This window comes from Microcaecilia unicolor, chromosome 2, assembly GCF_901765095.1.
Source record: "Microcaecilia unicolor chromosome 2, aMicUni1.1, whole genome shotgun sequence".
NCBI classification, from domain to species: Eukaryota; Metazoa; Chordata; class Amphibia; order Gymnophiona; family Siphonopidae; genus Microcaecilia; species Microcaecilia unicolor.
In genome coordinates, this window is record NC_044032.1 from 484626941 (window position 1) to 484649574 (window position 22634).

Below are 22634 nucleotides of genomic sequence, written 5' to 3' on the forward strand. Positions count from 1 at the left end.
GTGGATCCAGCTTTTGCCTAATTTCTCCATCCATGTGCAGTTTTTCCTCTTTCCCTCATCTCCATCCATGCGCATCCTCTTTCTTTCCATCCCTCCCATCCATATCCAGCACTCCTCTCTCCTCCCCTCCATCCATGCCCAGCATTTCTCCTCTCTTTCCTCCCCTGTATCTATATAAAGCAATAATTCTCTCTCCCTACAGCCCCTATGTTTAACAGGTCTGGGCTTTTTGGAAGTGTGTCAAAACAAGTGCAGGATTCTGCTTGAGCAATCCTTCCACACTTTTACCCTTATGATCCGAACTAATAGTGTGCCTAAATTTGAATGCTATTAGCTCTGATCATAAGGGCGTTATAACCCCACATTGTTCCAGTCATATTTTTAGAGCACTGTTTGGAACAGTGCTTCCCCAGTTAAAATGAGGTTCTGGCCTTGCACAAGAGGTTACAAGAGGGAGAAAGGCCACAAAACTGCAACGTACTGAAAATTAAGACACGAGCTGAGGAGAGATTAAGGGCACTGTTTACAACAGCACAATAGCTTTTTAGCACACACTAACCATGTAGATGCCCATAGTATTCTTATGGGCATCTACATGGTTAGCACGTGTTTAATTTTTAGCACGCACTAAAAACGCTAGCGTGCCTTTGTAAACAAGGTCCTAAGAAAACACATCCCCTGAGCTCCACAGAGGTCTCTGACCTGATCCCGCACAACAGAAGCAGGAAGACACCTGCAAGCAATGACCAGTTGGACTCCACTGGATAGCATCACCCATCAGTCAAAATTACTGCACCTGCCTCTTTTTGAAAGACCCTAGCCTCCCTAAAATAGTAGCAAGAACCTTTACCTCACTATCATATAGTGGTTATGTATGATTCATTAGTTTTAACATACCACCTTTCATTAGACAACAGCAAAGCACAGCACAAAAAGTCAACTTAAAAAAAAAAAAAGCAGGCAATAAAGCAAACTACACGTGACAGTAAAGCACACAGGAAGAGATGAGAAAGGAAAGTAGATAGGCATAAATAAAAAGGACAAAGAAGTCAGATACAAGACGCTACTGGCCCATTTTAATACACAAGTTATAGATAAGACTGTGGATAGCAACTTAAACATTTAGGATAGTACAGCCAAACTCTTCACAAAGCGAATGCTACATACCTGTAGAAGGTATTCTCCGAGGACAGCAGGCTGATTGTTCTCACTGATGGTTGACGTCCACGGCAGCCCCTCCAATCGGAAACTTCTCTAGCAAAGTCCTTTGCTAGTCCTCGCCCGCCCGCGCGCACCGCGCATGCGCGGCCGTCTTCCCGCCCGAAACCGGCTCGAGCCGGCCAGTCCAGTATGTAGCAAGACAATACACTTCAAGGGAAGACACAACTCCAAAGGGGAGGCGGGCGGGTTTGTGAGAACAATCAGCCTGCTGTCCTCGGAGAATACCTTCTACAGGTATGTAGCATTCGCTTTCTCCGAGGACAAGCAGGCTGCTTGTTCTCACTGATGGGGTATCCCTAGCCCCCAGGCTCACTCAAAACAAGAACCATGGTCAATTGGGCCTCGCAACGGCGAGGACATAACTGAGATTGACCTAAAAAATTTACCAACTAACTGAGAGTGCAGCCTGGAACAGAACAAACAGGGCCCTCGGGGGGTGGAGTTGGATCCTAAAGCCCAAACAGGTTCTGAAGAACTGACTGCCCGAACCGACTGTCGCGTCGGGTATCCTCCTGCAGACAGTAATTAGATGTGAATGTGTGGACAGATGACCACGTCGCAGCTTTGCAAATTTCTTCAATGGAGGCTGACTTCAAGTGGGCTACCGACGCAGCCATGGCTCTAACATTATGAGCCGTGACATGACCCTCAAGAGCCAGCCCAGCCTGGGCGTAAGTGAAGGAAATGCAATCTGCTAGCCAATTGGATATGGTGCGTTTCCCTACAGCCACTCCCCTCCTATTGGGATCAAAAGAAACAAACAATTGGGCGGACTGTCTGTGGGGCTGTGTCCGCTCCAGGTAGAAGGCCAATGCTCTCTTGCAGTCCAATGTGTGCAGCTGACGTTCAGCAGGGCAGAAATGAGGACGGGGAAAGAATGTTGGCAAGACAACCGCCGGTACCGGAGGGGTAGGGCGCAACAGCTCTCCCAGAATCTCTGGGAGAACGGCCCGGAGGCTCTCGTTCAGAGCGGCTGCAGAGAAAGGCAAAGAGGTCGATGCAGGCGTCGACGTCAGAACCTGTTCCGGGCGAGGAGGCTGTTCCGGGCTGTCCAGAGTGGAGCGCATCGACACCTCTTGAACAGAGGGTGAGCGGTCCTCTCGGTGCCGATGCCTGCTGGGTGCCGACTCCCTCGGCGACCCAGAGCTCTCGGTGCCGACGCGGGGAGGCGACCGGTGTCGATGCTTCTTCGATTTCTTCCGAAGCATGTCACCGGAGCTCCCCGGCACCGACGAGGACGTAGAATCCAGCCGTCGCTTCCTCGGGGCCGAGGCCGAAGGAGGTCGGTCTCGGGGGGGCTGTACCGCAGGAGCCCTCAGGGTAGGAGGAGACCCACCCGAAGGCTCACTGCCACCAGCAGGGGAATGGACAGCCCTCACCTGCACTCCTGACGATGCACCACCGTCCGACGACATCAGCAGACGAGGTCCCGGTACCACCGACGTCGATGCAGCTATCCGATGTCTCGGCGCCGATGCAGAGGCCCGATGCCTCGATGCACTCGATGCAGGGGCGGCCGAGGAAGATGGTCTGGACGCTGACGACGTCGATGCACTCGAAGATCTCGGTGCCGATGCCGACGAAGAGCCCGAGAACAACACGTTCCACTGGGCTAGTCTCGCTACCTGAGTCCGCCTTTGAAGCAGGGAACACAGACTGCAGTTCTGAGGGCGGTGCTCGGCCCCCAGACACTGAAGACACGACGAGTGTCGATCAGTGAGCGAGATAACCCGGGCGCACTGGGTGCACTTCTTGAAGCCGCTGGAAGGCTTCGATGTCATGGGCGGAAAAATCGCGCCGGCGAAATCAAAGTCCGAAATGACGGAAAAAGAGCACCAAAAAATTTGTAAGGGAGAAAATCTCGACCGAGGCCGAAAAGAGGCCTACCCCGACGACGAAAGAAAACTTATCGGGGCAAAAAGCTGGAAGTACGGGGAGGATTAACACGAAACCCGGGGGGGGGGGGGGGGGGGGGGGGGGGGGGTGGGGGTTTCCGGAGCACTTCCCGACACTTGAAAGACTTTTCCGAAGAAAAAACACGTCAAAATAAATTTGGACGCGCGAGGTCGACTTTTCGGGGCTCGACACGGCGAAAACACGACCGTACCGAGTGCGGACAAAAGAAGACTGGCCGGCTCGAGCCGGTTTCGGGCGGGAAGACGGCCGCGCATGCGCGGTGCGCGCGGGCGCGCGAGGACTAGCAAAGGACTTTGCTAGAGAAGTTTCCGATTGGAGGGGCTGCCGTGGACGTCACCCATCAGTGAGAACAAGCAGCCTGCTTGTCCTCGGAGAAAGGATGCTATACAGATTACAGAAAATAAAGTAAACCCCAGTGAAGACTCCACATGATGCCCCGTCTCCAGCTTCCTTATTAATCAACACACCGCAGACGATCCCACTCTCCGATTACAAAACAAAACGTTATCTCCTCGCCACCCCGTGTTCTTCCCTTGGGCACTCACGTATCAAGGCGAATCTTCTTGAGCGCCACCACCTCCCCAGTGACTATTTTTACCTTTATACACCACCCCGTAGGTGCCCTCGCCAATTTTCTCCACCTTCTGGAAGTTCTCCATGGCGGAGAGGCACAATCCCGGGGGGGGGGGGGGGGGGGGTAGCAGGGCGCACGAGCGCTCTCACAGTCAGTCCGTTCGCTTTTCCCACCTTACGGCGCAAGCTCCCACTCCACACTCCGTTATTGGACGACCCAAACCTCCTTGGGTCGACCCAAGCTCCACGCGATCTGTTCATTCTCATGCTTCGCCTTGCTTACGTCATCCGTCGAGGACTGAGCTCTGAGTGCATTTGTACCCGTAGCATTGCGTTGTTTTGCTTTTGACTGCTGTCATTCTGTCACTTTGGCTTTGTAACTCTTTTGCTCAAAGAAACATTAACGTTCCTGCTTCTTCCCGCTTTCTCTTAGCTCTACCTTCCGTGGGCTTTTATTGGTCGGAGACTAAAGTGAGCGCTGAGCGACTATATAGTTAGTGACCCCGCCTTCCAAGTCTGTGTGAGAGGGAAGGCCAATATTGTACCTCGCTGAAAGCAATTTGTAGGCGGGTTTTATGTTTTGGGGTTTTTTTCGCACACGGTGTAAAGCAGCCAATAGAGTAGAGCAGTTGGTACTTATAACTATATGACCTGCACATATTTAAAGGGGACTGAGAGAAGTGCAGTACTCGCCGGGGGAGGGGGGGGGGGAGGTGCCGGTATGCTGTACCGTTGCGTACCGGCACAAAAAAAGCACTGGATCTGTGGGATGCTATGGAAGTTTCCAGCTGCATTGTAATCAGCATGTTTAGACCTTTGCTTCAAATTCACTACTTGCAACAGCTTAATTCTTCATCCCAAGAGTATTCAAAAATCAGCTCAATCACAAATACTGACGTAGGTGGGCTCTACTTAAAATTAAAGATGCCTTAAGTCTCAAAAATAGCTAATCTGGGTTTGTCGAACCGAGATTAGCTCTTTTTATGACTTGTGCAAAACTATTCTTAATTACTTGACTTTCTGTAATTGTTCTTTCCTACTCTGCACATGCAAGATAAAATATAAGGAATTTTAACATTTTAAAATGAATTTTTTAGACAGAACGTGAAATATATACAAGAACATTAAAATTCTTACAATGTACTGTAAAAATATGTAGCATATAACCCTCTATGGTGCATCCTACATGTACAGCAGATTCCTATAACCAAGAGAGCCAGGTAAACTTCCCTTTATTAGTCATCAATATTCCCATAGGAAGGTCACTGCGACTTACATCACGAAAAGAAGTACAATCCTTCACATTTAAAGCAAAGAGGCATACTCCAACCCCAGTTCCTGCAAAAAAAAAATGTAAGGGCACTATCCCTAGGTTCTGCATAGACACTAGGAAATAAAAAATGACAGTCAATCCTCCAGTGACCTGAAAAGTCATAGCATCATAATGTAGCAATATTCTAGAGATTTTAAAAAAATAACTTGCTATGCAGCAGGGTAGAAGGATCCAACAACTCGCATGCTACCATCTTTAAGCAAATATGGTTGTACATGTATATACAATTGTAGAAAGATATGCACATAAAGCATGCAATTAACTTTTGTTCCTCTAATTACGCTTGAATTTCTCCTATCTCCATGGCTCCACTAGCACTGAAACATGAAAGTACAAACCACATATGTGGGTTGCCCACAGCCTTTTTTTCAGCTTAGTTTGCCATTGACACTTTCTTGGACTTCAGTCAGTTTGTTCTCATGTTTTGTAGACACGTGTCATTTTATTTATTCCCCAAAATATTTAGGAAGTTTTACAGCTCTAATTTCAGCCAATTTTAAGTACAAGAATCTTATGCTGGGGAATCATTTACTCAGAACTGGCCAAAAAAAATGGTATTTGCTTAACAATTTTAACATCTTATAAGGAAAACACTAACAAAAATGTACCTTGGTACTTCACGAATATATCTATCATATGCAATTGTGTTCTTTCCATAGCTGATCTGCTTTTGCCTTCTCATCAGAACAGTTTCATCATCTTCCATTTCAGCTGGGACACTGGATTCCTTTGAATCAGAACTAGACAACACAAAGATCATTCATGTAACATAGTTTTCTATTCCCAAACACATGAACAGTCAATGAATTTAGTTTGATTTACACCTCTGTGGTATAAAGCTAAAGTCTCCTTTTTATTAAAGTATAAAATGCAAATATTCTGACATTTGACAGCTGGACACTGCTGGTAGTCATGGGGGTACTAGAAGTGAAAAAAGGTGAAGTTGTAATAGGGGTTCTCTGTGCACATCAAGGGAGTGCAGCCACACTCCAAGATAACATCACCTTGTATGCTGAAGCTCTCCTCTAATTCAAAGACATCTAAAATTAGACCTGACCATGTACATGGGTTCCTGTGCTGCCTGTGCCCTCCACCTTCAGTCCATACCCAATCTAAAATATATGTTCATAAAGGGTTTTCTTTGTTTTGTTTTTAAACAAGGAGATGCAGGGCAGGAGAACATGGCTGCATTTCCCTGTTGTCTACAGCGAACCTATTACAGATAAGCAACTTCACTTTCTCTGCAGACAAGCAGAGGGATGCAGGCATACAAGTTGAGTCCCAAGCAAAGGGCAATTTTTTTATGGCTGTTGTAATGGCTCAACTATGATGGAATGGGTGGTGGAATATAATATAAAGAATGATTAGATTGTTATGAGATCAAGCAGCATTGCCTAGTAAACACTGCACCCTGCACTGAAGATTAATCTAAGTATTGTGTTATGAAGGTGTGGGCTGAATCCCATATGGCTGCTTTACAATTATCTAGGACAGATCTAAAATTTGACACAGAAGCAGCTTTTGCTTGAAGTTGGTGTGCACCCAGTGGTGTGCTGGAGCCGGCTCGCAAGAGCCGGTTGTTATATTTATTGGCATCTTGCAAGCCGGCTTGCTTCTCTAACCCCCACCCCGCGAGCTGCAGGCTCCCCCACTCGTCCATCATCTCCTGTGTGCCCTCAGCTCCCCGATAGCCCTTGTTTCCTTCCTGCCGCCGCCCTGTATTTAAATATTGTATTTTTCCTCGAGTTGTGGCACCGGCATTGAAAGCAGCAGGCTCGGCTCGAGCCTTCCCTCGCATGGTTCCGCCCTCTTCTGATGTATTTCCTGTTTCCACGAGGGAAGGCTCGAGCCGAGCCTGCTGCTTTCAATGCCGGCGCCACGACTCGAGGAAATATACAATATTTAAAGGCAGGGCGGCAGCAGGAAGGAAACGAGGGCTATCGGGGAGCTGAGGAGATGGACAACCTGGGGAGTGGGGAATCGGGGGGCTCGAAGAAGGCAGGAAATGTCTGCTATTGAGTAGGGGAGGGGCTAGGAGACGGTTAACATGGGTGGATGGAGGAGAGGGGAGAGGAGGGTTGCTGGACATGGATGGAAGGGAGAGAGAAGAAATGCTGGACATGGATGAGGGGACGGAAGAGTGAGGAAGGAGATGAGGGAAAAGGAAGAGGAGAAAAACTGCACATGGACGAAGAAAATAGGCAGAAGCTGGATCCACTGGACAGTCATATGTAGAGCAATAAGAGATATATGGATTCCTGGACGCTTAAGTGAACCGTGGTAATATGGTCTTTATGTTGTAATGTACTTATAAAGAGATCCATCTGCTGCAAAATGAAATGCTGATAGTGTAACCTCTGCAACTGATAAGCTATGCCAATCTTAAGATCATACAACTTTGACAAACCTTTTTCCCTATGGAGTCTAGATTCTTATTGTCCTTTCCTAGAAATTGATGTACATGAGCTCTGACGTTTTCACTTTAGTGCTATTACTGATTGGTAGGAGAGCTGGTGTGCTGCCCATGATACTACAGATTGGTAGGAGAGCTGGCGTTGGTCATGCCCTGTACCTAAGTTCCAAACATCTTAAGTAGGAGGTACAGAAACAGGGTTTTTGGTTAACAAGTTCTTGAAAGAGCTCATGCACTGATAGTTATTTCTTTGGTATTCGTGCAAGACTGAAGAACGGATTTGAAGTCCTTATTAATTGGGTTGAAGAAGGTCCCAGGGAAAGAGCTTTATTTAGAAGATTTTGCTCACACCTTTTTCAGTAGTAGCTCAAGTTCAGGTACTCTGGATATTTCTCTGTCCCAGGAGGGCTCACAATCTAAGTTTGCACCTGAGGCAATGGAGGGTTAAGTGACTTGCCCAAGATCACAAGGAGCAACAGTGGGATTTGAACCAGCCACCTCTGGATTACAAGACCAGTGCTCTAACCACTAGGCCACTCCTCCACTTAGGACAAACTTAGGACAGGAGAATTCGAGCTACAGACAGCATTATCTATGGCGTATGATCCCACTGGTGCAAAAATGAAGTGCTCAGAGGAGAGCAGTTAACATATCATGCTACAGAGGAATGTTCAGGGTCTCTTTAATTTGATATACCACCATAGGACAATACCATCATAGCAAATAAAACAATCTCAAGGAGAGAGTAACAGAAAAGAACTACAATTCATATAGGATAGCAGGAAAGAAAGAACTGCACAGAAAAATAGGGAATGGTCTACATGTAATACATCAAAATCAGTAAGAAGGGAATAGGAAATCAACTAACTACAGTGCAGGAACACAGCTCAAGACAAGAGAAGGAAAAATTCTAGACATAGTCCTTAGTGGAGCACATGATCTGGTGCAGGAAGTAATGGTGATGGGGCCATTTGATAACTGTGATCATATGATCAGATTGGATATTAACTTTGAAGTATACACAGGAACTCCATTGTTGAGATGTCAAGAAGTCAACCATGATTTTTTTTTTTTTTTTTTTGGGGGGGGGGGGGGGGGGCAGGGGTGGAGCAAGTGTCCTGATTCTGTGGGCCCTGTGTTCCAGAGCCCCCAGCTGCTGTAGGCAAGAGAACTGCTTCCTGCACAGCTGTTTTGCATGATTCCTTGCTAATCTCAGTTTCTGTAGCCAAAGTCTGTGGGAAAGACTGAAGACCTGACTGAAGAGGGGTATTTGAAGCGCCACCATGACAGAGACAAAAGAAAGTAAAAAGTAAAAGTAAAGACTCCCACAGTGCATATAAACTTTCCTGAGCAATTACAGCTGAGTGAAAATAAACAAATTTGACATTTTTGTGACAGAATTAAGGAAGTATGGCAGAGAGCTCCTAACACGACTTGAGGATAAATAAGACTAAAGGAGAAAGGCTCTGAGGCACTGCAGGAATCCCTGTGTATGTTCAGAGGTCTAATTTTAGACTTCTCCTAGCTACAGGAAGAGTTCTAACATACAACATTCTGTTCAATGACATCACAGAGTGTGCCTGCATCCCCGTTTGCAAAGAAAGTGAATACATACAGGCTGATTGTTCTCACGATTGGGTCGATGTCCGTGGCGGCGGAGGAAAAAGACAAAAATTTTGCAAGCAAAATAAAAATCTCTCGAGAACGCTCCGGTGCGCGGGCAGAGCGCATCGCGCATGCGTGAACAGCTTCTCACCCGCGGCTCGAGCGTGTCATCCTCAGTTTAATAAAAAGAAACTAGAGAACTATAACAACTCCAAAGGGGAAGTGGGTGGGCATGTGAACAATTAGCCTATCCTATCCTATCTTCACTTTCTCCGAGGGCAAGCAGGCTGCTTGTTCTCACGATTGGGGTATCCCTAGTCCCCAGGCTCACTCAAAACAATGAACATTGGTCAATTGGGCCTCACAACGGCAAGGACATAATGAAGATTGACCTGAAAAGTAACAACTAAGTGAGAGTGCAACCTGGAACAAAACAGAAATGGGCCTAGGAGGGTGGAGTGATTCTAAACCCCAAACAGATTCTGCAGCACCGACTGCCCAAACCGACTGTCGCGTCGGGTATCCTGCTGAAGGCAGTAGTGAGATGTGAATGTGTGGACTAATGACCACGTTGCAGCCTTGCAAATCTCTTCAATAGAAACTGACTATAAAAGTGAGCCACTGACGCAGCCATGGCTCTGACATTATGAGCCATGACATGGCCCTATAGAGTCAGCCCAGCTTGGGCGTAAAGGATATGCAATCTGCTAGCCAATTAGAGATTGTGCGTTTTCCAATGGAGACTCCCCTCCTGTTGGGATCAAAAGAAAACAACTGGGCAGACTGTCTATAGGGTTTTGTCCGCTCCACTTAAAAGGCCAATGCTGTCTTACAGTTCAAGGTCTGCAACTTGTCCTCACCAGGGCGGGTATGAGGACAGGGAAAAAATGTTGGCAAGACAATTGACTGGTTCAGATAACTCCGACACCACCTTCGGCAAGAACGTAGGATGAGTGCGGAGGACTACTCTGTTATGATGAAACTTGGTATAAGGAGCATGAGCTACCAAGGCTTGAAGCTCACTGACTCTGCGAGCTGAAGTAACTGCCACCAAAATAATGACCTTCCAGGTCAAGTACTTCAGATGGCAGGAATCTAGTGGCTCAAAAGGAGGTTTCATCAGCTGGGTGAGAATGACATTGAGATCCCATGACACTGGTGGAGGTTTGACAGGGGGCTTTGACAACAGCAAACCTCTCATGAAGCGAACAACTAAAGGCTGTACAGAGATATCTACTAACCTATAAATGTATTCACTCTGCTGCTCCCCAGTATCTCTCCACACTCGTCCTTCCCTACACCCCTTCCCGTGCACTCCGCTCCATGGATAAATCCTTCTTATCTGTTCCCTTCTCCAATACTGCCAACTCCAGACTTCGCGCCTTCTGTCTCGCTGCACCCTACGCCTGGAATAAACTTCCTGAGCCCCTACGTCTTGCCCCATCCTTGGCCACCTTTAAATCTAGACTGAAAGCCCACCTCTTTATCATTGCTTTTGACTCGTAACTACTTGTAATCACTCGCCTCCACCTACCCTCCTCTCTTCCTTCCCGTCCACATTAATTGATTTGATTACTTTATTTTTTGTCTATTAGATTGTAAGCTCTTTAAGCAGGGATTGTCTTTCTTCTATGTTTGTGCAGCGCTGCGTATGCCTTGTAGCGCTATAGAAATGCTAAATAGTAGTAAATAATAGTAGTAGATAGGCTTACCCTCCACATGTTGATAAGTACTATTTACAGTAAGGTGAACTCTTACGTTGTTGGTCTTGAGACCAGACTCTGATAAGTGTAGAAGATATTCAAGCAGGGTCCGTGTAGGACAAGAAAGGATGTAGGGCCTTGGTGTCACACCAGACAGCAAACCTCCTCCATTTGAAAGAATAACACTTTCATGGAAGCATAAAAGACTCAGGAGACACCATTTGAAAGACCTAAGAGGCAATTTCTAAGCTCTCAACATCCAGGCCATGAGAGCCAGAGACTGGAGGTTGGGATGTAGAAGCGACCCCTCGTTCTGAGGGTTGGAAAACACTCCAATCTCCACGGTTCTTCGGAGGACAACTCCAGAAGAAGAGGGACCAGATCTAACGAGGCCAGAAGGGAGCAATCAGGATCACTGTTCCACGGTCTTGCTTGAGTTTCAGCAAAGTCTTCCCTACTAGAGGTATGGGAGGATATCCATACAGAAGGCCTGTCCCCCAATAAAGGAGAAAGGCGTCTGACGCTAGTCTGTCGTGGGCCTGAAGTCTGGAACAGAATTGAGGGACTTTGTGATTGATCTAACTGGCTAAAAGATCCACCGAGGGGGTGCCCCACGCTCGAAAAATCTTGCGGACTATGCCCATGTTCAGAGACCACTCGTGAGGTTGCATTATCCTGCTCAACCTGTCGGCCAGACTGTTTACACCTGCCAGATACGTGGCTTGGAGAAACATGCCGTGACGGCGCGCCCAAAGTCACATCCTGACGGCTTTCTGACACAGAGGGCGAGATCCGGTGCCCACCTGCTTGTTGATGTAAAGCGAAAGCTATATACCTGTAGAAGGTATTCTCCGAGAACAGCAGGCTGATTGTTCTCACTGATGGGTGACAGTCGTTGGCAGCCCCAGAACCGGAATGCTCCCTAGCAACAAAGAGTTTGCTAGCCTTGCGCTCCCGTGCAAGCGCGACAGTCTTCCCACCCGAACGTGAGCGTGCTCCTCAGTCCAGTAAAAAGCAAAGAAAGGGAAGACAACTCCTAAGGGGAGGTGGGCGGGATTGTGAGAACAATCAGCCTGCTGTCTTCAGAGAATACCTTCTACAGGTATGTAGCTTTCGCTTTCTCCGAGGACAAGTAGGCTGCTTGTTCTCACTGATGGGGTATCCCTAGCCCCCAGGCTCACTCAAAACAACAAACATTGGTCAATTGGGCCTCGCAACGGTGAGGACATAACTGAGATTGACCTAACTTATTCAACTAACAGAGTGCAGCCTGGAACAGAATAAAAATGGGCCTAGGGGGGAGGAGTTGGATTCTAAACCCCGAACAGATTCTGCAGCACCGACCGCCCAAACTGACTGTCGCATCGGGTATCCTGCTATAGGCAGTAATGCGATGTGAATGTGTGGACAGATCACGTCGCAGCTTTTCAAATTTCCTCAATAGTGGCTGACTTCAAGTGGGCCACTGACACAGCCCATGGCTCGAACATTATGAGCCGTGACATGACCCTCAAGAGTCAGCCCAGCCTGGGCATAAGTGAAAGAAATGCAATCTGCTATCCAATTGGATATGGTGCGTTTCCCTACAGCCACTCCCCTCTTGTTGGGATCAAAAGAAACAAACCTTTGGGCGTACTGTCTGTGGGGCTGTGTCCGCTCCAGATAGAAGGCCAATGCTCTCTTGCAGTCCAATGTGTGCAGTTGACGTTCAGCAGGGCGGGTATGAGGACGTTGAAAGAATGTTGGCAAGACAACTGACTGGTTCAGATGGAACTCCGACACCACCTTCGGCAAGAACTTAGGGTGAGTGCGGAGGACTACTCTGTTATGGTGAAACTTGGTATAAGGAGCATGAGCTACCAAGACTTGACGCTCACTGACTCTGCGAGCTCAAGTAACTGCCACCAAAAAAATGGCCTTCCAGGTCAAGTACTTCAGATGGCAGGAATCTAGTGGCTCAAAAGGAGGTTTCATCAGCTGGGTGAGAACGACATTGAGATCCCATGACACTGTAGGAGGTTTTATGGGGGGCTTTGACAAAAGCAAACCTCTCATGAAGCGAACAACTACAGGTTGTCCCAAGATCGGCTTACCTTCCACACGGTAATGGTATGCACTGATTGCACTAAGATGAACCCTTACAGAGTTGGTCTTGAGACCAGACTCAGACAAGTGTAGAAGGTACTCAAGTAGGGTCTGTGTAGGACAAGAACGAGGATCTAGGGCCTTGCTGTCACACCAAACGGTAAACCTCCTCCATAAAAAGAAGTAACTTTTTAGTGGAATCTTTTCTGAAAGCAAGTAAGATTCGGGAGATACCCTCTGAAAGACCTAAGGAGGCAAAGACTATGTTCTCAACATCCAGGCCGTGAGGGCCAAGGACTGGAGGTTGGGATGCAGAAGTGGCCCTTCATTCTCAGTGATGAGGGTTGGAAAACACTCCAATCTCCACGATTCTTCGGAGGACAGCTCCAGAAGAAGAGGGAACCAAATCTGACAGGGCCAGAAAGGCGCAATCAAAATCATGGTTCCGCAATCTTGCTTGAGTTTCCGTAAAGTCTTCCCCACCAAAGGTATGGGAGGATACGCATACAGGAGGCCCTCCCCCCAATGGAGGAAGGCATCCAACGCTGCTAGTCCGCCGTGGGCCTGAAGCCTGGAACAGATTTGAGGGACCTTGTGATTGATCTGAGTGGCAAAAAGATCTACCAAGGGGGTGCCCCACGCTTTGAAGATCTTGCGTACTACTCTCAAGTTGAGAGACCACTCGTGAAATTGCATTATCCTGCTCAACCTGTCGGCCAGACTGTTCTTTATGCCTGCCAGATATGTGGCTTAAAGAAACATGCCATTCCGGCGAGCCCAAAGCCACAAGCTGACAGCTTCCTGATTCAGAGGGCGAGATCCTGTGCCCCCCTGCTTATTGATGTAATACATGGCAACCTGGTTGTCTGAATTTGGATAATTTGATAGGACAGCCGATCCCGGAAAGCCTTTAGAGCGTTCCAGACCGCTCGCAACTCCAGAAGACTGATCTGAAATCGTCTTTCCTGGCGGGACCAATATCCTTGGGTGTGAAGCCCATCGACATGAGCTCCCCACCCCAGGAGAGACGCATCCGTAGTCAGCACTTTTTGCGGCTCAGGAATTTGAAAAGGACGTCCCAGGGTCAAATTGGATCGAATTGTCCACCAATGTAGGGATTTGAGAAAACTAGTGGACAGGTGGATGACGTCCTCTAGATTCCCAGCAGCTTGGTACCACTGGGAAGCTAGGGTCCATTGAGCTGATCTCATGTGAAGACGGGCCATGGGAGTCACATGATCTGTGGAGGCCATGTGGCCGAGCAATCAACATCTGCCGAGCCGTAATCTGCTGAGACGCCCGCACCTGAGAGACGAGAGCCAGGAGATTGTTGGCTCTCATCTCGGGAAGGTAGGCACAAGCTGTCAGAGTCCAGCAGAGCTCCTATGAATTTTAGTTTCTGTACTGGAAGAAGGTGGGACTTTGGATAATTTATCACAAACCCTAGTAGCTGCAGGAGTTGAATAGTCATCCGCATTGACTGTAGGGCTCCTGCTTCTGAGGTGTTCTTCACCAGCCAATCGTCGAGATAGGGGAACACGTGCACTCCCAGTCTGCATAGAGCCGCCGCTACAACAGCCAGGCATTTTGTGAATACTCTGGGCGCAGAGGCGAGACCAAAGGGTAGCACACAGTACTGAAAATGCCATGTTCCCAGACGGAATCGAAGATGCTGTCTGTGATCTGGCAGTATCAGAATGTGAGTATAAGCATCCTTTAAGTCCAGAGAGCATAGCCAATCGTTCTCCTGAATCATGGGAAGAAGGGTGCCCAGGGAAAACATCCTGAACTTTTCTTGGACCAGGTATTTGTTCAGGGCCCTTAGGTCTAGGATGGGACACATCCCCCCTGTTTTCTTTTCCACAAATAAGTACCTGGAATAGAATCCCGGCCCTTCTTGCCCCGGTGGCGACCGCATTGGCGCTGAGAAGGGCGGAGAGTTCCTCTGCAAGTACCTGCTTGTGTTGGAAGCTGAAGGACTGTGCTCCTGGTGGGCAATTTGGAGGTTTTGAGGTCAAATTGAGGGCATATCCTAACCGGACTATTTGCAGAACTCACTGGTTGGAGGTTATGAGAGGCCACCTTTGGTGACAAAATTTTAACCTCCCTCCGACCGGCAGATCGTCCGGCACGGACACTTTGATGTCGGCTATGCTCAACTGGAGCCAGTCAAAAGCCCGTCCCTTGCTTTTGCTGGGGAGCTGCAGGGGCCTGCTGAGGCGCACGCTGTTGACGAGAACGAGCGCGCTGGGGTTTAGCCTGAGCCGGCTGTCGGGAAGGTGGATTGTACCTGCGCTTATTAAAAGCGTAGGGAGCATTCCTCCTTTCCCCCAAAAATCGTCTACCAGTTGAGGTAAATGCTGAAGGCGCCCGGTGGGAGAGCTTGTCAAAAGCGGTATCCCGCTGGTGGAGGTGTTCTACCTTCTCGCCAAAAATATTATCCCCCCCCCCCCAGCAAGGCCCATCAGCCACTCGCTTCTGGACTCTACTGTCTAGGTCAGTGGCACGCAGGCATGAGAGCCTACGCATCACTATACCCTGAGCAGCGGCCCTGGATGCAACATCAAAAGTATCGTAAGCACCCCTGGACAGGAATTTACGACACGCCTTCAGCTGCCTGACCACCTCCTGAAATGGCTTGGCTTGCTCAGAAGGGAGCTTGTCCACCAAGTCCGCCAACTGCCGCACATTATTCCACATGTGAATGCTCATGTAGAGCTGGTAAGACTGAATTTTGGACACGAGCATAGCAGAATGGTAGGCCTTCCGCCCAAAAGAATCCATTGTTCTAGACTCACGCCCACGATGCGCCAAGGCGTAATCCCTAGAACTCTTGGCCTTCTTAAAGGCCAAATCCACCACTCCAGAGTCCTGAGGCAATTGGGTCTTCATTAACTCTGGGTCCTCGTGGATTCTGTACTGGGACTCAATTTTCTTGGGTATGTGGGAATAGTTAATGGCTTCACCCAGTTCATCAACAATGTCTAAGGACATTATGAAGAGGAACTGTGGTGGATTCCTTAGGTGGAGATGGATAGTCCAGGACCTCGAACATCTCAGCCCTGGGCTCATCCACCGTCTCCACAGGGAAGGGAATCGCCGTAGACATTTCCCGGACAAATGAAGAGAAGGAAAGACTCTCCGGGGGAGAAAGCTTCCTCTCAGGTGAGGGAGTAGTATCGGAACACAGACCACAGGACCCCTCATCCGAGAAATACCTGGTGTCTGCCTCCGCTTCCCACGAGTCCTCTCCATCGGTATCGGACATGAGTTGCTGAACCTCGGTCCGAAGCCGGGCCCGTCTCGACGCCGAGGAACGATGTCCTTCGTGGCGGTGTCAAGAGGAAGACCCCCGAGCAGCAAGCGACGAAGCTTCCTCCAGCGACGTCGGCAGGGAGTCAACCTGGGTGGTGGCCGATACCAGGGGACGGAGACCTCACCACAGGCGATGAGCCAACCGCTGCCTCCATCAACGGTACCGACGGCGCAAGCACCGAAGGTACCGGAGATGGTCGCAACAGCTCTCCCAGAATCTCTGGCAGTACCACCAGCCCGGAGGCTCTCATTCAGAGTAGCTGTAGAGAAAGGCAAAGGAGCCAGTACAGGCGACGATGACAGAACCTGTCTGGGGCTTGGAGGCGGTACCAGGCTGTCCTGGGTAGAGCGCACCGACACCACCTGGAGGGCGAGCGATCCTCCCGGCGTTGGCGCTTTTCGGGTGCCGAAGTTCTTGGCGTCCCAGAGCTCTCGATACCGTGGCGGGAAGGTCACCGATGGCGATGCTTCTTAGCCTACGCCCGAAGCATGCCAACGGTACCCTCCAGTACCGAAGAGGAAGACGTGGAATCCACATGCCTCCTCAGGGCCGGGTCCGAAGAAGGTCGATCCCTGGGGGGGGCTGTAGAACAGGAGTCCTCAAGACAGGTGGAGACCCGCTCGATGGCTCACTGCCACCAGCATGGGACCTGTGGACAGCCCTTACCTGCACTCCGGACGTCGATGCAGTCTCCGGTACCGACATAGATACCGGCGATGACCTCGATACCGCCGACTCCGTCGATACCGAAGGACCGGACCTGGCTCCGAACAAAATGTTCCACTGAGCCAATCTCGCCGCCTGAGTCCTCTTTTTCAATTGGAGGCACAAAGTGCAGGCGTTGGGACGATGACCAGCTCCCAAACACTGAAGACACGAAACGTGTCTCAGTGAGCAAGATTGTCCGGTTGCATGACGTGCACTTTTTAAATCCGCTGGTAGGCTTTGAGGACATGGGCGGAAAAATCACGCCAGCGAGGTCGAACGTGATGGTGTCGGAAAAAAAGGACACCAAAGACGAAGAAAAAAAGGGGGTCCCGCACGGACGGCCCAAAATGGCCGCTGAAGAAAAAAAGAAAACTTACGGGAACTCTAGAAAAATAAAAGGAGAAACAAAACTTTTTTTTTTTTTTTTTTTTTTAAAGAAGAAGTTCGCGAAAAGCGAAAAGGGGCCGAAAATTGGCAAAAAACACCTCACGGGAGTCTGAAGAACTGCAGCGAGGGGTCTCTGGGGCAGAGAACAGCAGCAAAGCAACGTCCCGAGCCGCGGAAAAAACAAGAATGATGAGCACGCTCTCGTTCGGGTGGGAAGACGGCCGTGCATACGCGGTGCGCATGGGAGCACGAGGCTAGCAAACTGTTTGTTGCTAGGGAGAATTCCGGTTCTGGGGCTGCCAACGTCACCCATCAGTGAGAATACATAGCAACCTGTCTGTCTGAATCAGAATGATTTGGTTGGACAGCTGATCTCTGAAAACCTTGAGAGCATTCCAGATCGTTCGTAATTCCAGGAGGTTGATCTGAACACCCTTTTCCTGAAAGGACCAAGCTCCTTGAGTGTGAAGTCCATCTACATGAGCTCCCCACCCAAGAAGGGATGCATCCGTCGTCCGCACTTTTTGTGGCAGAGGAATTTGGAATGGACATCCCAAGGTCAAACTGGATCAAATGGTCCACCAGTGAAGGGAACTGCAAAAGTTGGTGGAGAGATGGATCACATCCTCTAGATCCCCTGTGGCCTGGCACCACAGGGAAGCTAGGATCCATTGAGCTGATCTCATATGTAGGCGTGCCATAGGAGTTACATGAACTGTAGAGACCATGTGTCCTAAGAGTCTCAACATCTGCCGAGCTGTGATCTGTTGAGACGCTCGAGCCATGGACACGAGGGCCAGGAGATTGTTTGCCCTTGCCTAGGGAAGATAAGCTCAAGACGTCCGTGTGTCCAACAGAGCTCCAATGAACACCAATTTTTGAACCAGGATGAGATGGGACTTAGAATTGATCACGAACCCCAGTAGCTCTAGCACTCGAATAGTCATCCGCATGAACTGTACAGCGCCTGCCTCCGAGGTGCTCTTCACCAGCCAATTGTCGAGATAAGGGAACACATGCACTCCCAGTCTGCGTAGCAATGCTGCGACAACAGCCTGGCACTTTGTGAAAACCCTGGGCGCAGACGCGAGGCCAAAGGGCAGTACACAGTACAGTAAGTGCCGAGTTCCCAACCGAAATCTAAGATACTTCCTGTGAGCTGGGACTATCGAGATGTGGTTAGGCATCCTTTAAGTCCAGAGAGCATAGCCAATCATTTTCCTGAATCATGGAAAGAAGGGTGCAAGGGAAACCATCCTGAACATTTCTTGAACTAGAAATTTGTTCAGGGCCCTTAGGTCTAGGATGGGATGCATCCACCCTGTTTTCTTTTGCACAAGAAGTACCTGGAATAGAAACCCAGCCTTTCTTCCCCTGGTGGAACGGGGTTTGACCGCTTGGGCCTATAGAAGGGCGGAGAGTTCCTCTGCAAGTACCTGCTTGTGCTGGGAACCGAAAGACTGAGCTCCTGGTGGACAATTTGGAGGTTTCGATTCCAGATTGAGGGTGTATCCTGACCGGACTATTTGAAGAACCCACCGATCAGAGGTTATGAGAGGCCACCTTTGGTGAAAAAATAATCAACCACCCCCCGACCGGCAAGTCGTCCGGCACGGACACTTTCTGTGGCTATGCTGCACTGGAACCAGTCAAAAGCCTGTCCCTTGCTTTTGCTGGGGAGCTGCAGGGGCCTTAGGCGCACGCTGTTGACGGGAACGAGCACGCTGGGACTGAGCCTGGGTAGGCTACCAAGAAGCAGGAGTGTATCTACGCCTATTATAGTAACAGGGCGCACTCCTTCTCCCTCCAAAAAACCTCCTAGATGAGGAGGTGGTAGAAGACGACGCCCGGCGGGAGAGAGAATCCATAGAATCATGGTGCTTTTTGATCTGATCGACCACATCCTCTACTTTTTCGCCAAAAAGATTATCCCCCCGGCAAGAAACATCCGCCATTCGCTGCTGGATCTTACAATCCAGGTCAGAAATAGGCAGCCATGAGAGTCTGCGCATCACTATACCTTGAGCAGCTATTCTGGATGTCACATCAAAAGTGTCTTAAGTACCCCTGGCCAGGAATTTTCGACACGCCTTCTGCTGCCTGACCACCTGCTGAAAAGGTTCAGTGAGCACCGGAAGTCCTTCGACCAAACTGGACAGTTGCCTCACCCAGTTCCGCAAGTGGATGCCCATGTAGAGTTGGTATGTCTGTATCTTGGCTGCGAGCATAGCGGCCTGACACGTCTTCCTCCCAAAAGAATCCAAGGTCCTAGACTCTCTGCCTGGGGGCGCCGAGGCATAGTCCCTAGTATTCTTGGCTCTCTTGAGAGCAGAATCCACCACCATAGAATCGTGAGGTAGCTGAGACTTCACCATCCCCGGCTCTCCGTGGACTCTGTACTGGGACTCAGCTTTTTTAGGGACCACTGGATTAGAGAGAGGGAACGACCAGTTTCGCATAAGAACTTCCCCGAGTGTGTTATGCAAGGGAGCAGTTGCAACCTTTGTAGGTGAAGGATAATCCAAGACCTCGAGCATCTCGGCCCTGGGCTCATCCACAACCTCCATAGGGAAGGGAATAGCCTTAGACATTTCCATTACAAATGAGGAGAAAGAAAGACTTTCAGGTGGAGACATCCTTCTCTCAATGGGCGGAGTAGGATCAGAGGGGACCCCATAGGACTCTTCTTCAGAAAAGTATCTGGGATCTTCCTCTTCCTCCCACAAACGTTCATCCTCGGTATCTGACAAAAGGTCTCAGAGCAGCCCAAACCCGAGACTGTCTTGACGTCGACGAATGACAACCTTGAGGGGGATGTTGAGAAGTCGACCCCTGCCTGGACTGCGGTGAAGCTTCCCCCGCCAACCGAGTCGACCTGGGTGGCAGCCGACGCTGATGCCTCAAGCGGCACCGAGGTCAGAGACCTCACCACAGGTGAAGGACCAGATGCCGCTTCAACAGTCTGTGCAGAAGACACAAGCACCCCTGGCACCAAAGTAGACTGGAGCAGCAATCCCTCCAGAAGCTCTGGAAAAAGGGCCCTGATGCGTTTGTCGAGAGCCTCCATTGGAAGAGGCTGCAGGGTCGGTGCAGGAGCCGGTGGCAGAATCTGTGGTGGCTTGAGAGCTGGTTCCAGGCTGTCAGAGAACCGACGCATCGGTATCTCCTGTATAGAGGGTAAGCGGTCCTCTCGGCGACGACGCTTCTCGGGTGCTGAATCCCTCAGTACTGCGCAAGGAAGGAGATCGATGACTGCTTCTTAGCCTTCACTCGATGCCCATCATCGAGACTCCTTGGTACCGAAGTCGAGGACGTGGAATCCTCTCGGGGCCAGCCGGTCCCGGGGGGCCTGCATTGCAGTAGGCCTTGAGACAGGTGGCGATCCACTCGATGCCTCGCTTCTCCCAGCACGATGTGGTCGCGTTCAGCAGCCATTACCTTTGCTCTCGAAGTCGACGCCGCCGACCTCGGTACCGATGCAGACATCGAAGGACTGGACCGATCAACAAAAAGTTTTTCCCGTTGAGCCACCCGAGACACAGCTTACAAGCAGCTGGTAGATGATTGGGCCCAAGCCACTGGAGACACCACGCGTGGGGGCCAATACCAGAGATGATCCAATTGCACTGAGTACAACGCTTGAAGCCGCTGGGTGTCCTCGATGACACGGACGGAAAAGCGGTGGCTATGAAATTAACGGACGTGATTGTGTCAATCAAAAAGGCACAAAAAGGGGAAAATAAACCCGGCCGCGTAGAAAAGAAAGAAAACATACTCGGTGAGAAAAGTAAGAAATAAGGGACTAATAAAAAAAAAAAAAAAAAAAAAAAACTTTTTTAATTTTGTGAAAAACTAAGCAAAAACAGAAAATTAAGAAGCAAAAGAGGTAGCGCAACGCTAAGATCTCATGGGCCGAAGGTAACGCTGCGAAAAAAACTCAGTTGCGGAAAAAAATAAACTGAGGATGACACGCTTGTGCTGCGGGCGGGAAGCCATTCGCGTATGCGCGGTGCGCTCTGTCCACGCGCCGGAGTGTTCGAGAGATTTTTATTTTGCTTGCAAAAGTTTTGCAAGTTTCCTGGGCCGCCGCGAACGTCGACCCAATCATGAGAACAAGCAGCCTTCTTGTCCTCGGATAAAAACAGTTATCAAATATGCCCTCTTGTATTTAGTGTCTTCATGATACAAAGGGTAAAGGGTCTAGCCTCCAGAAAGCCTTGCCAAAATACGATTCTTCAACCTCCATCCAAGAAAGGCAAATGGAAAATTAGGTTCTTACCTTGGTAATTTTCTTTCCTTTAGTCATAGCAGATGAAGCCATTACGTATGGGTTGTGTCCATCAACCAGCAGGGGGAGATAGACAGCACTCAACTTTTCACAGTGCCTCATGGCCAGCCAGCTCCACTGCCTCTTCAGTATTTGAAGCTTCCAAGCAGTAAGGCAAACCGCAATGGGAATAATGAACTTTCCTCACAACGATGGCCCCTTAACAAGGGCATGAACTCAAAAGGAGGGAATGAACACATCCTCCTGGAGGGAATAAACTCGTCCTCCTTATTGTATAACTGGAGGGGATGCACGCAACCTCCTGGAGGGAATAAACATCCTCCAAAACAAACTGGAGGGAATGGACTCATCCTCCTATAAGTGAACATGAATCCTGAAGACGGTTTTCCAACTTTCTCCCAAGGAAGGAACTTCAGGAAACAAGAACAGAAACTGAAACAGATTCACAGCATACAGACAATCATACAGGGAGGGCTCATGGCTTCATCTGCTATGACTAAAGGAAAGAAAATTACCAAGGTAAGCACCTAATTTTCCCTTCCTTGTCATCAAGCAGATGAAGCCATTACGTATGGGATGTAACCAAGCAATCCCTCTATAGGGTGGGAACAGGTCACACCACGCGCTAGCTCATCACGGTGCAAAATCCTCACCGCAGAGGGATCATCCAGATCCTGTGGTAATTCTGCACCTGACTCTGGCTCCTCAGACCACGATGGCCAGTCAGAACTCTCCGAATCCTCACAGCCCGACCACGGGGGGGGGGGGGGGGAGGAGGTGCACCACAATCTGAAGGGGAATTAGCCCTTCTACGCTTTTCTTTATGCCAATTATCAGGGAAAATAGCCTCAGCGGGCAGTCCCAGGCCAGAATCCACCGGGGAAAGGGGGGGGACAGGGGACGACAACAGAAGGGGCCTCTGACGAGAGCTCTTTTCAGCATGTATGCTTTATGCAATAACAACACAAAATCAGGGGAGAAAAACTCGCCCTGGGCACCCATATCCCATCCGGGGCTACCCGCTCCCTGAATAGCCTCAATTCGAGGTCCCCCCCGGGCTCAAGGCTCTCCGTCTCTACGGAGGC

General features: G+C 49.5%; 1 protein-coding gene across 2 annotated transcripts in view; it reads right to left on the reverse strand.

Annotated features, from left to right (window-relative positions):
* SLBP (stem-loop binding protein) overlaps positions 1 to 22634 on the reverse strand; it is an 87268-nt gene that overhangs the window by 26610 nt on the left and 38024 nt on the right. For both annotated transcript variants that reach the window (XM_030191091.1, XM_030191090.1), the window contains exon 5: positions 5653 to 5784. In XM_030191091.1, coding sequence (XP_030046951.1) covers positions 5653 to 5784 — 132 coding nt within the window. The remainder of the gene's footprint in view (positions 1 to 5652; positions 5785 to 22634) is intronic.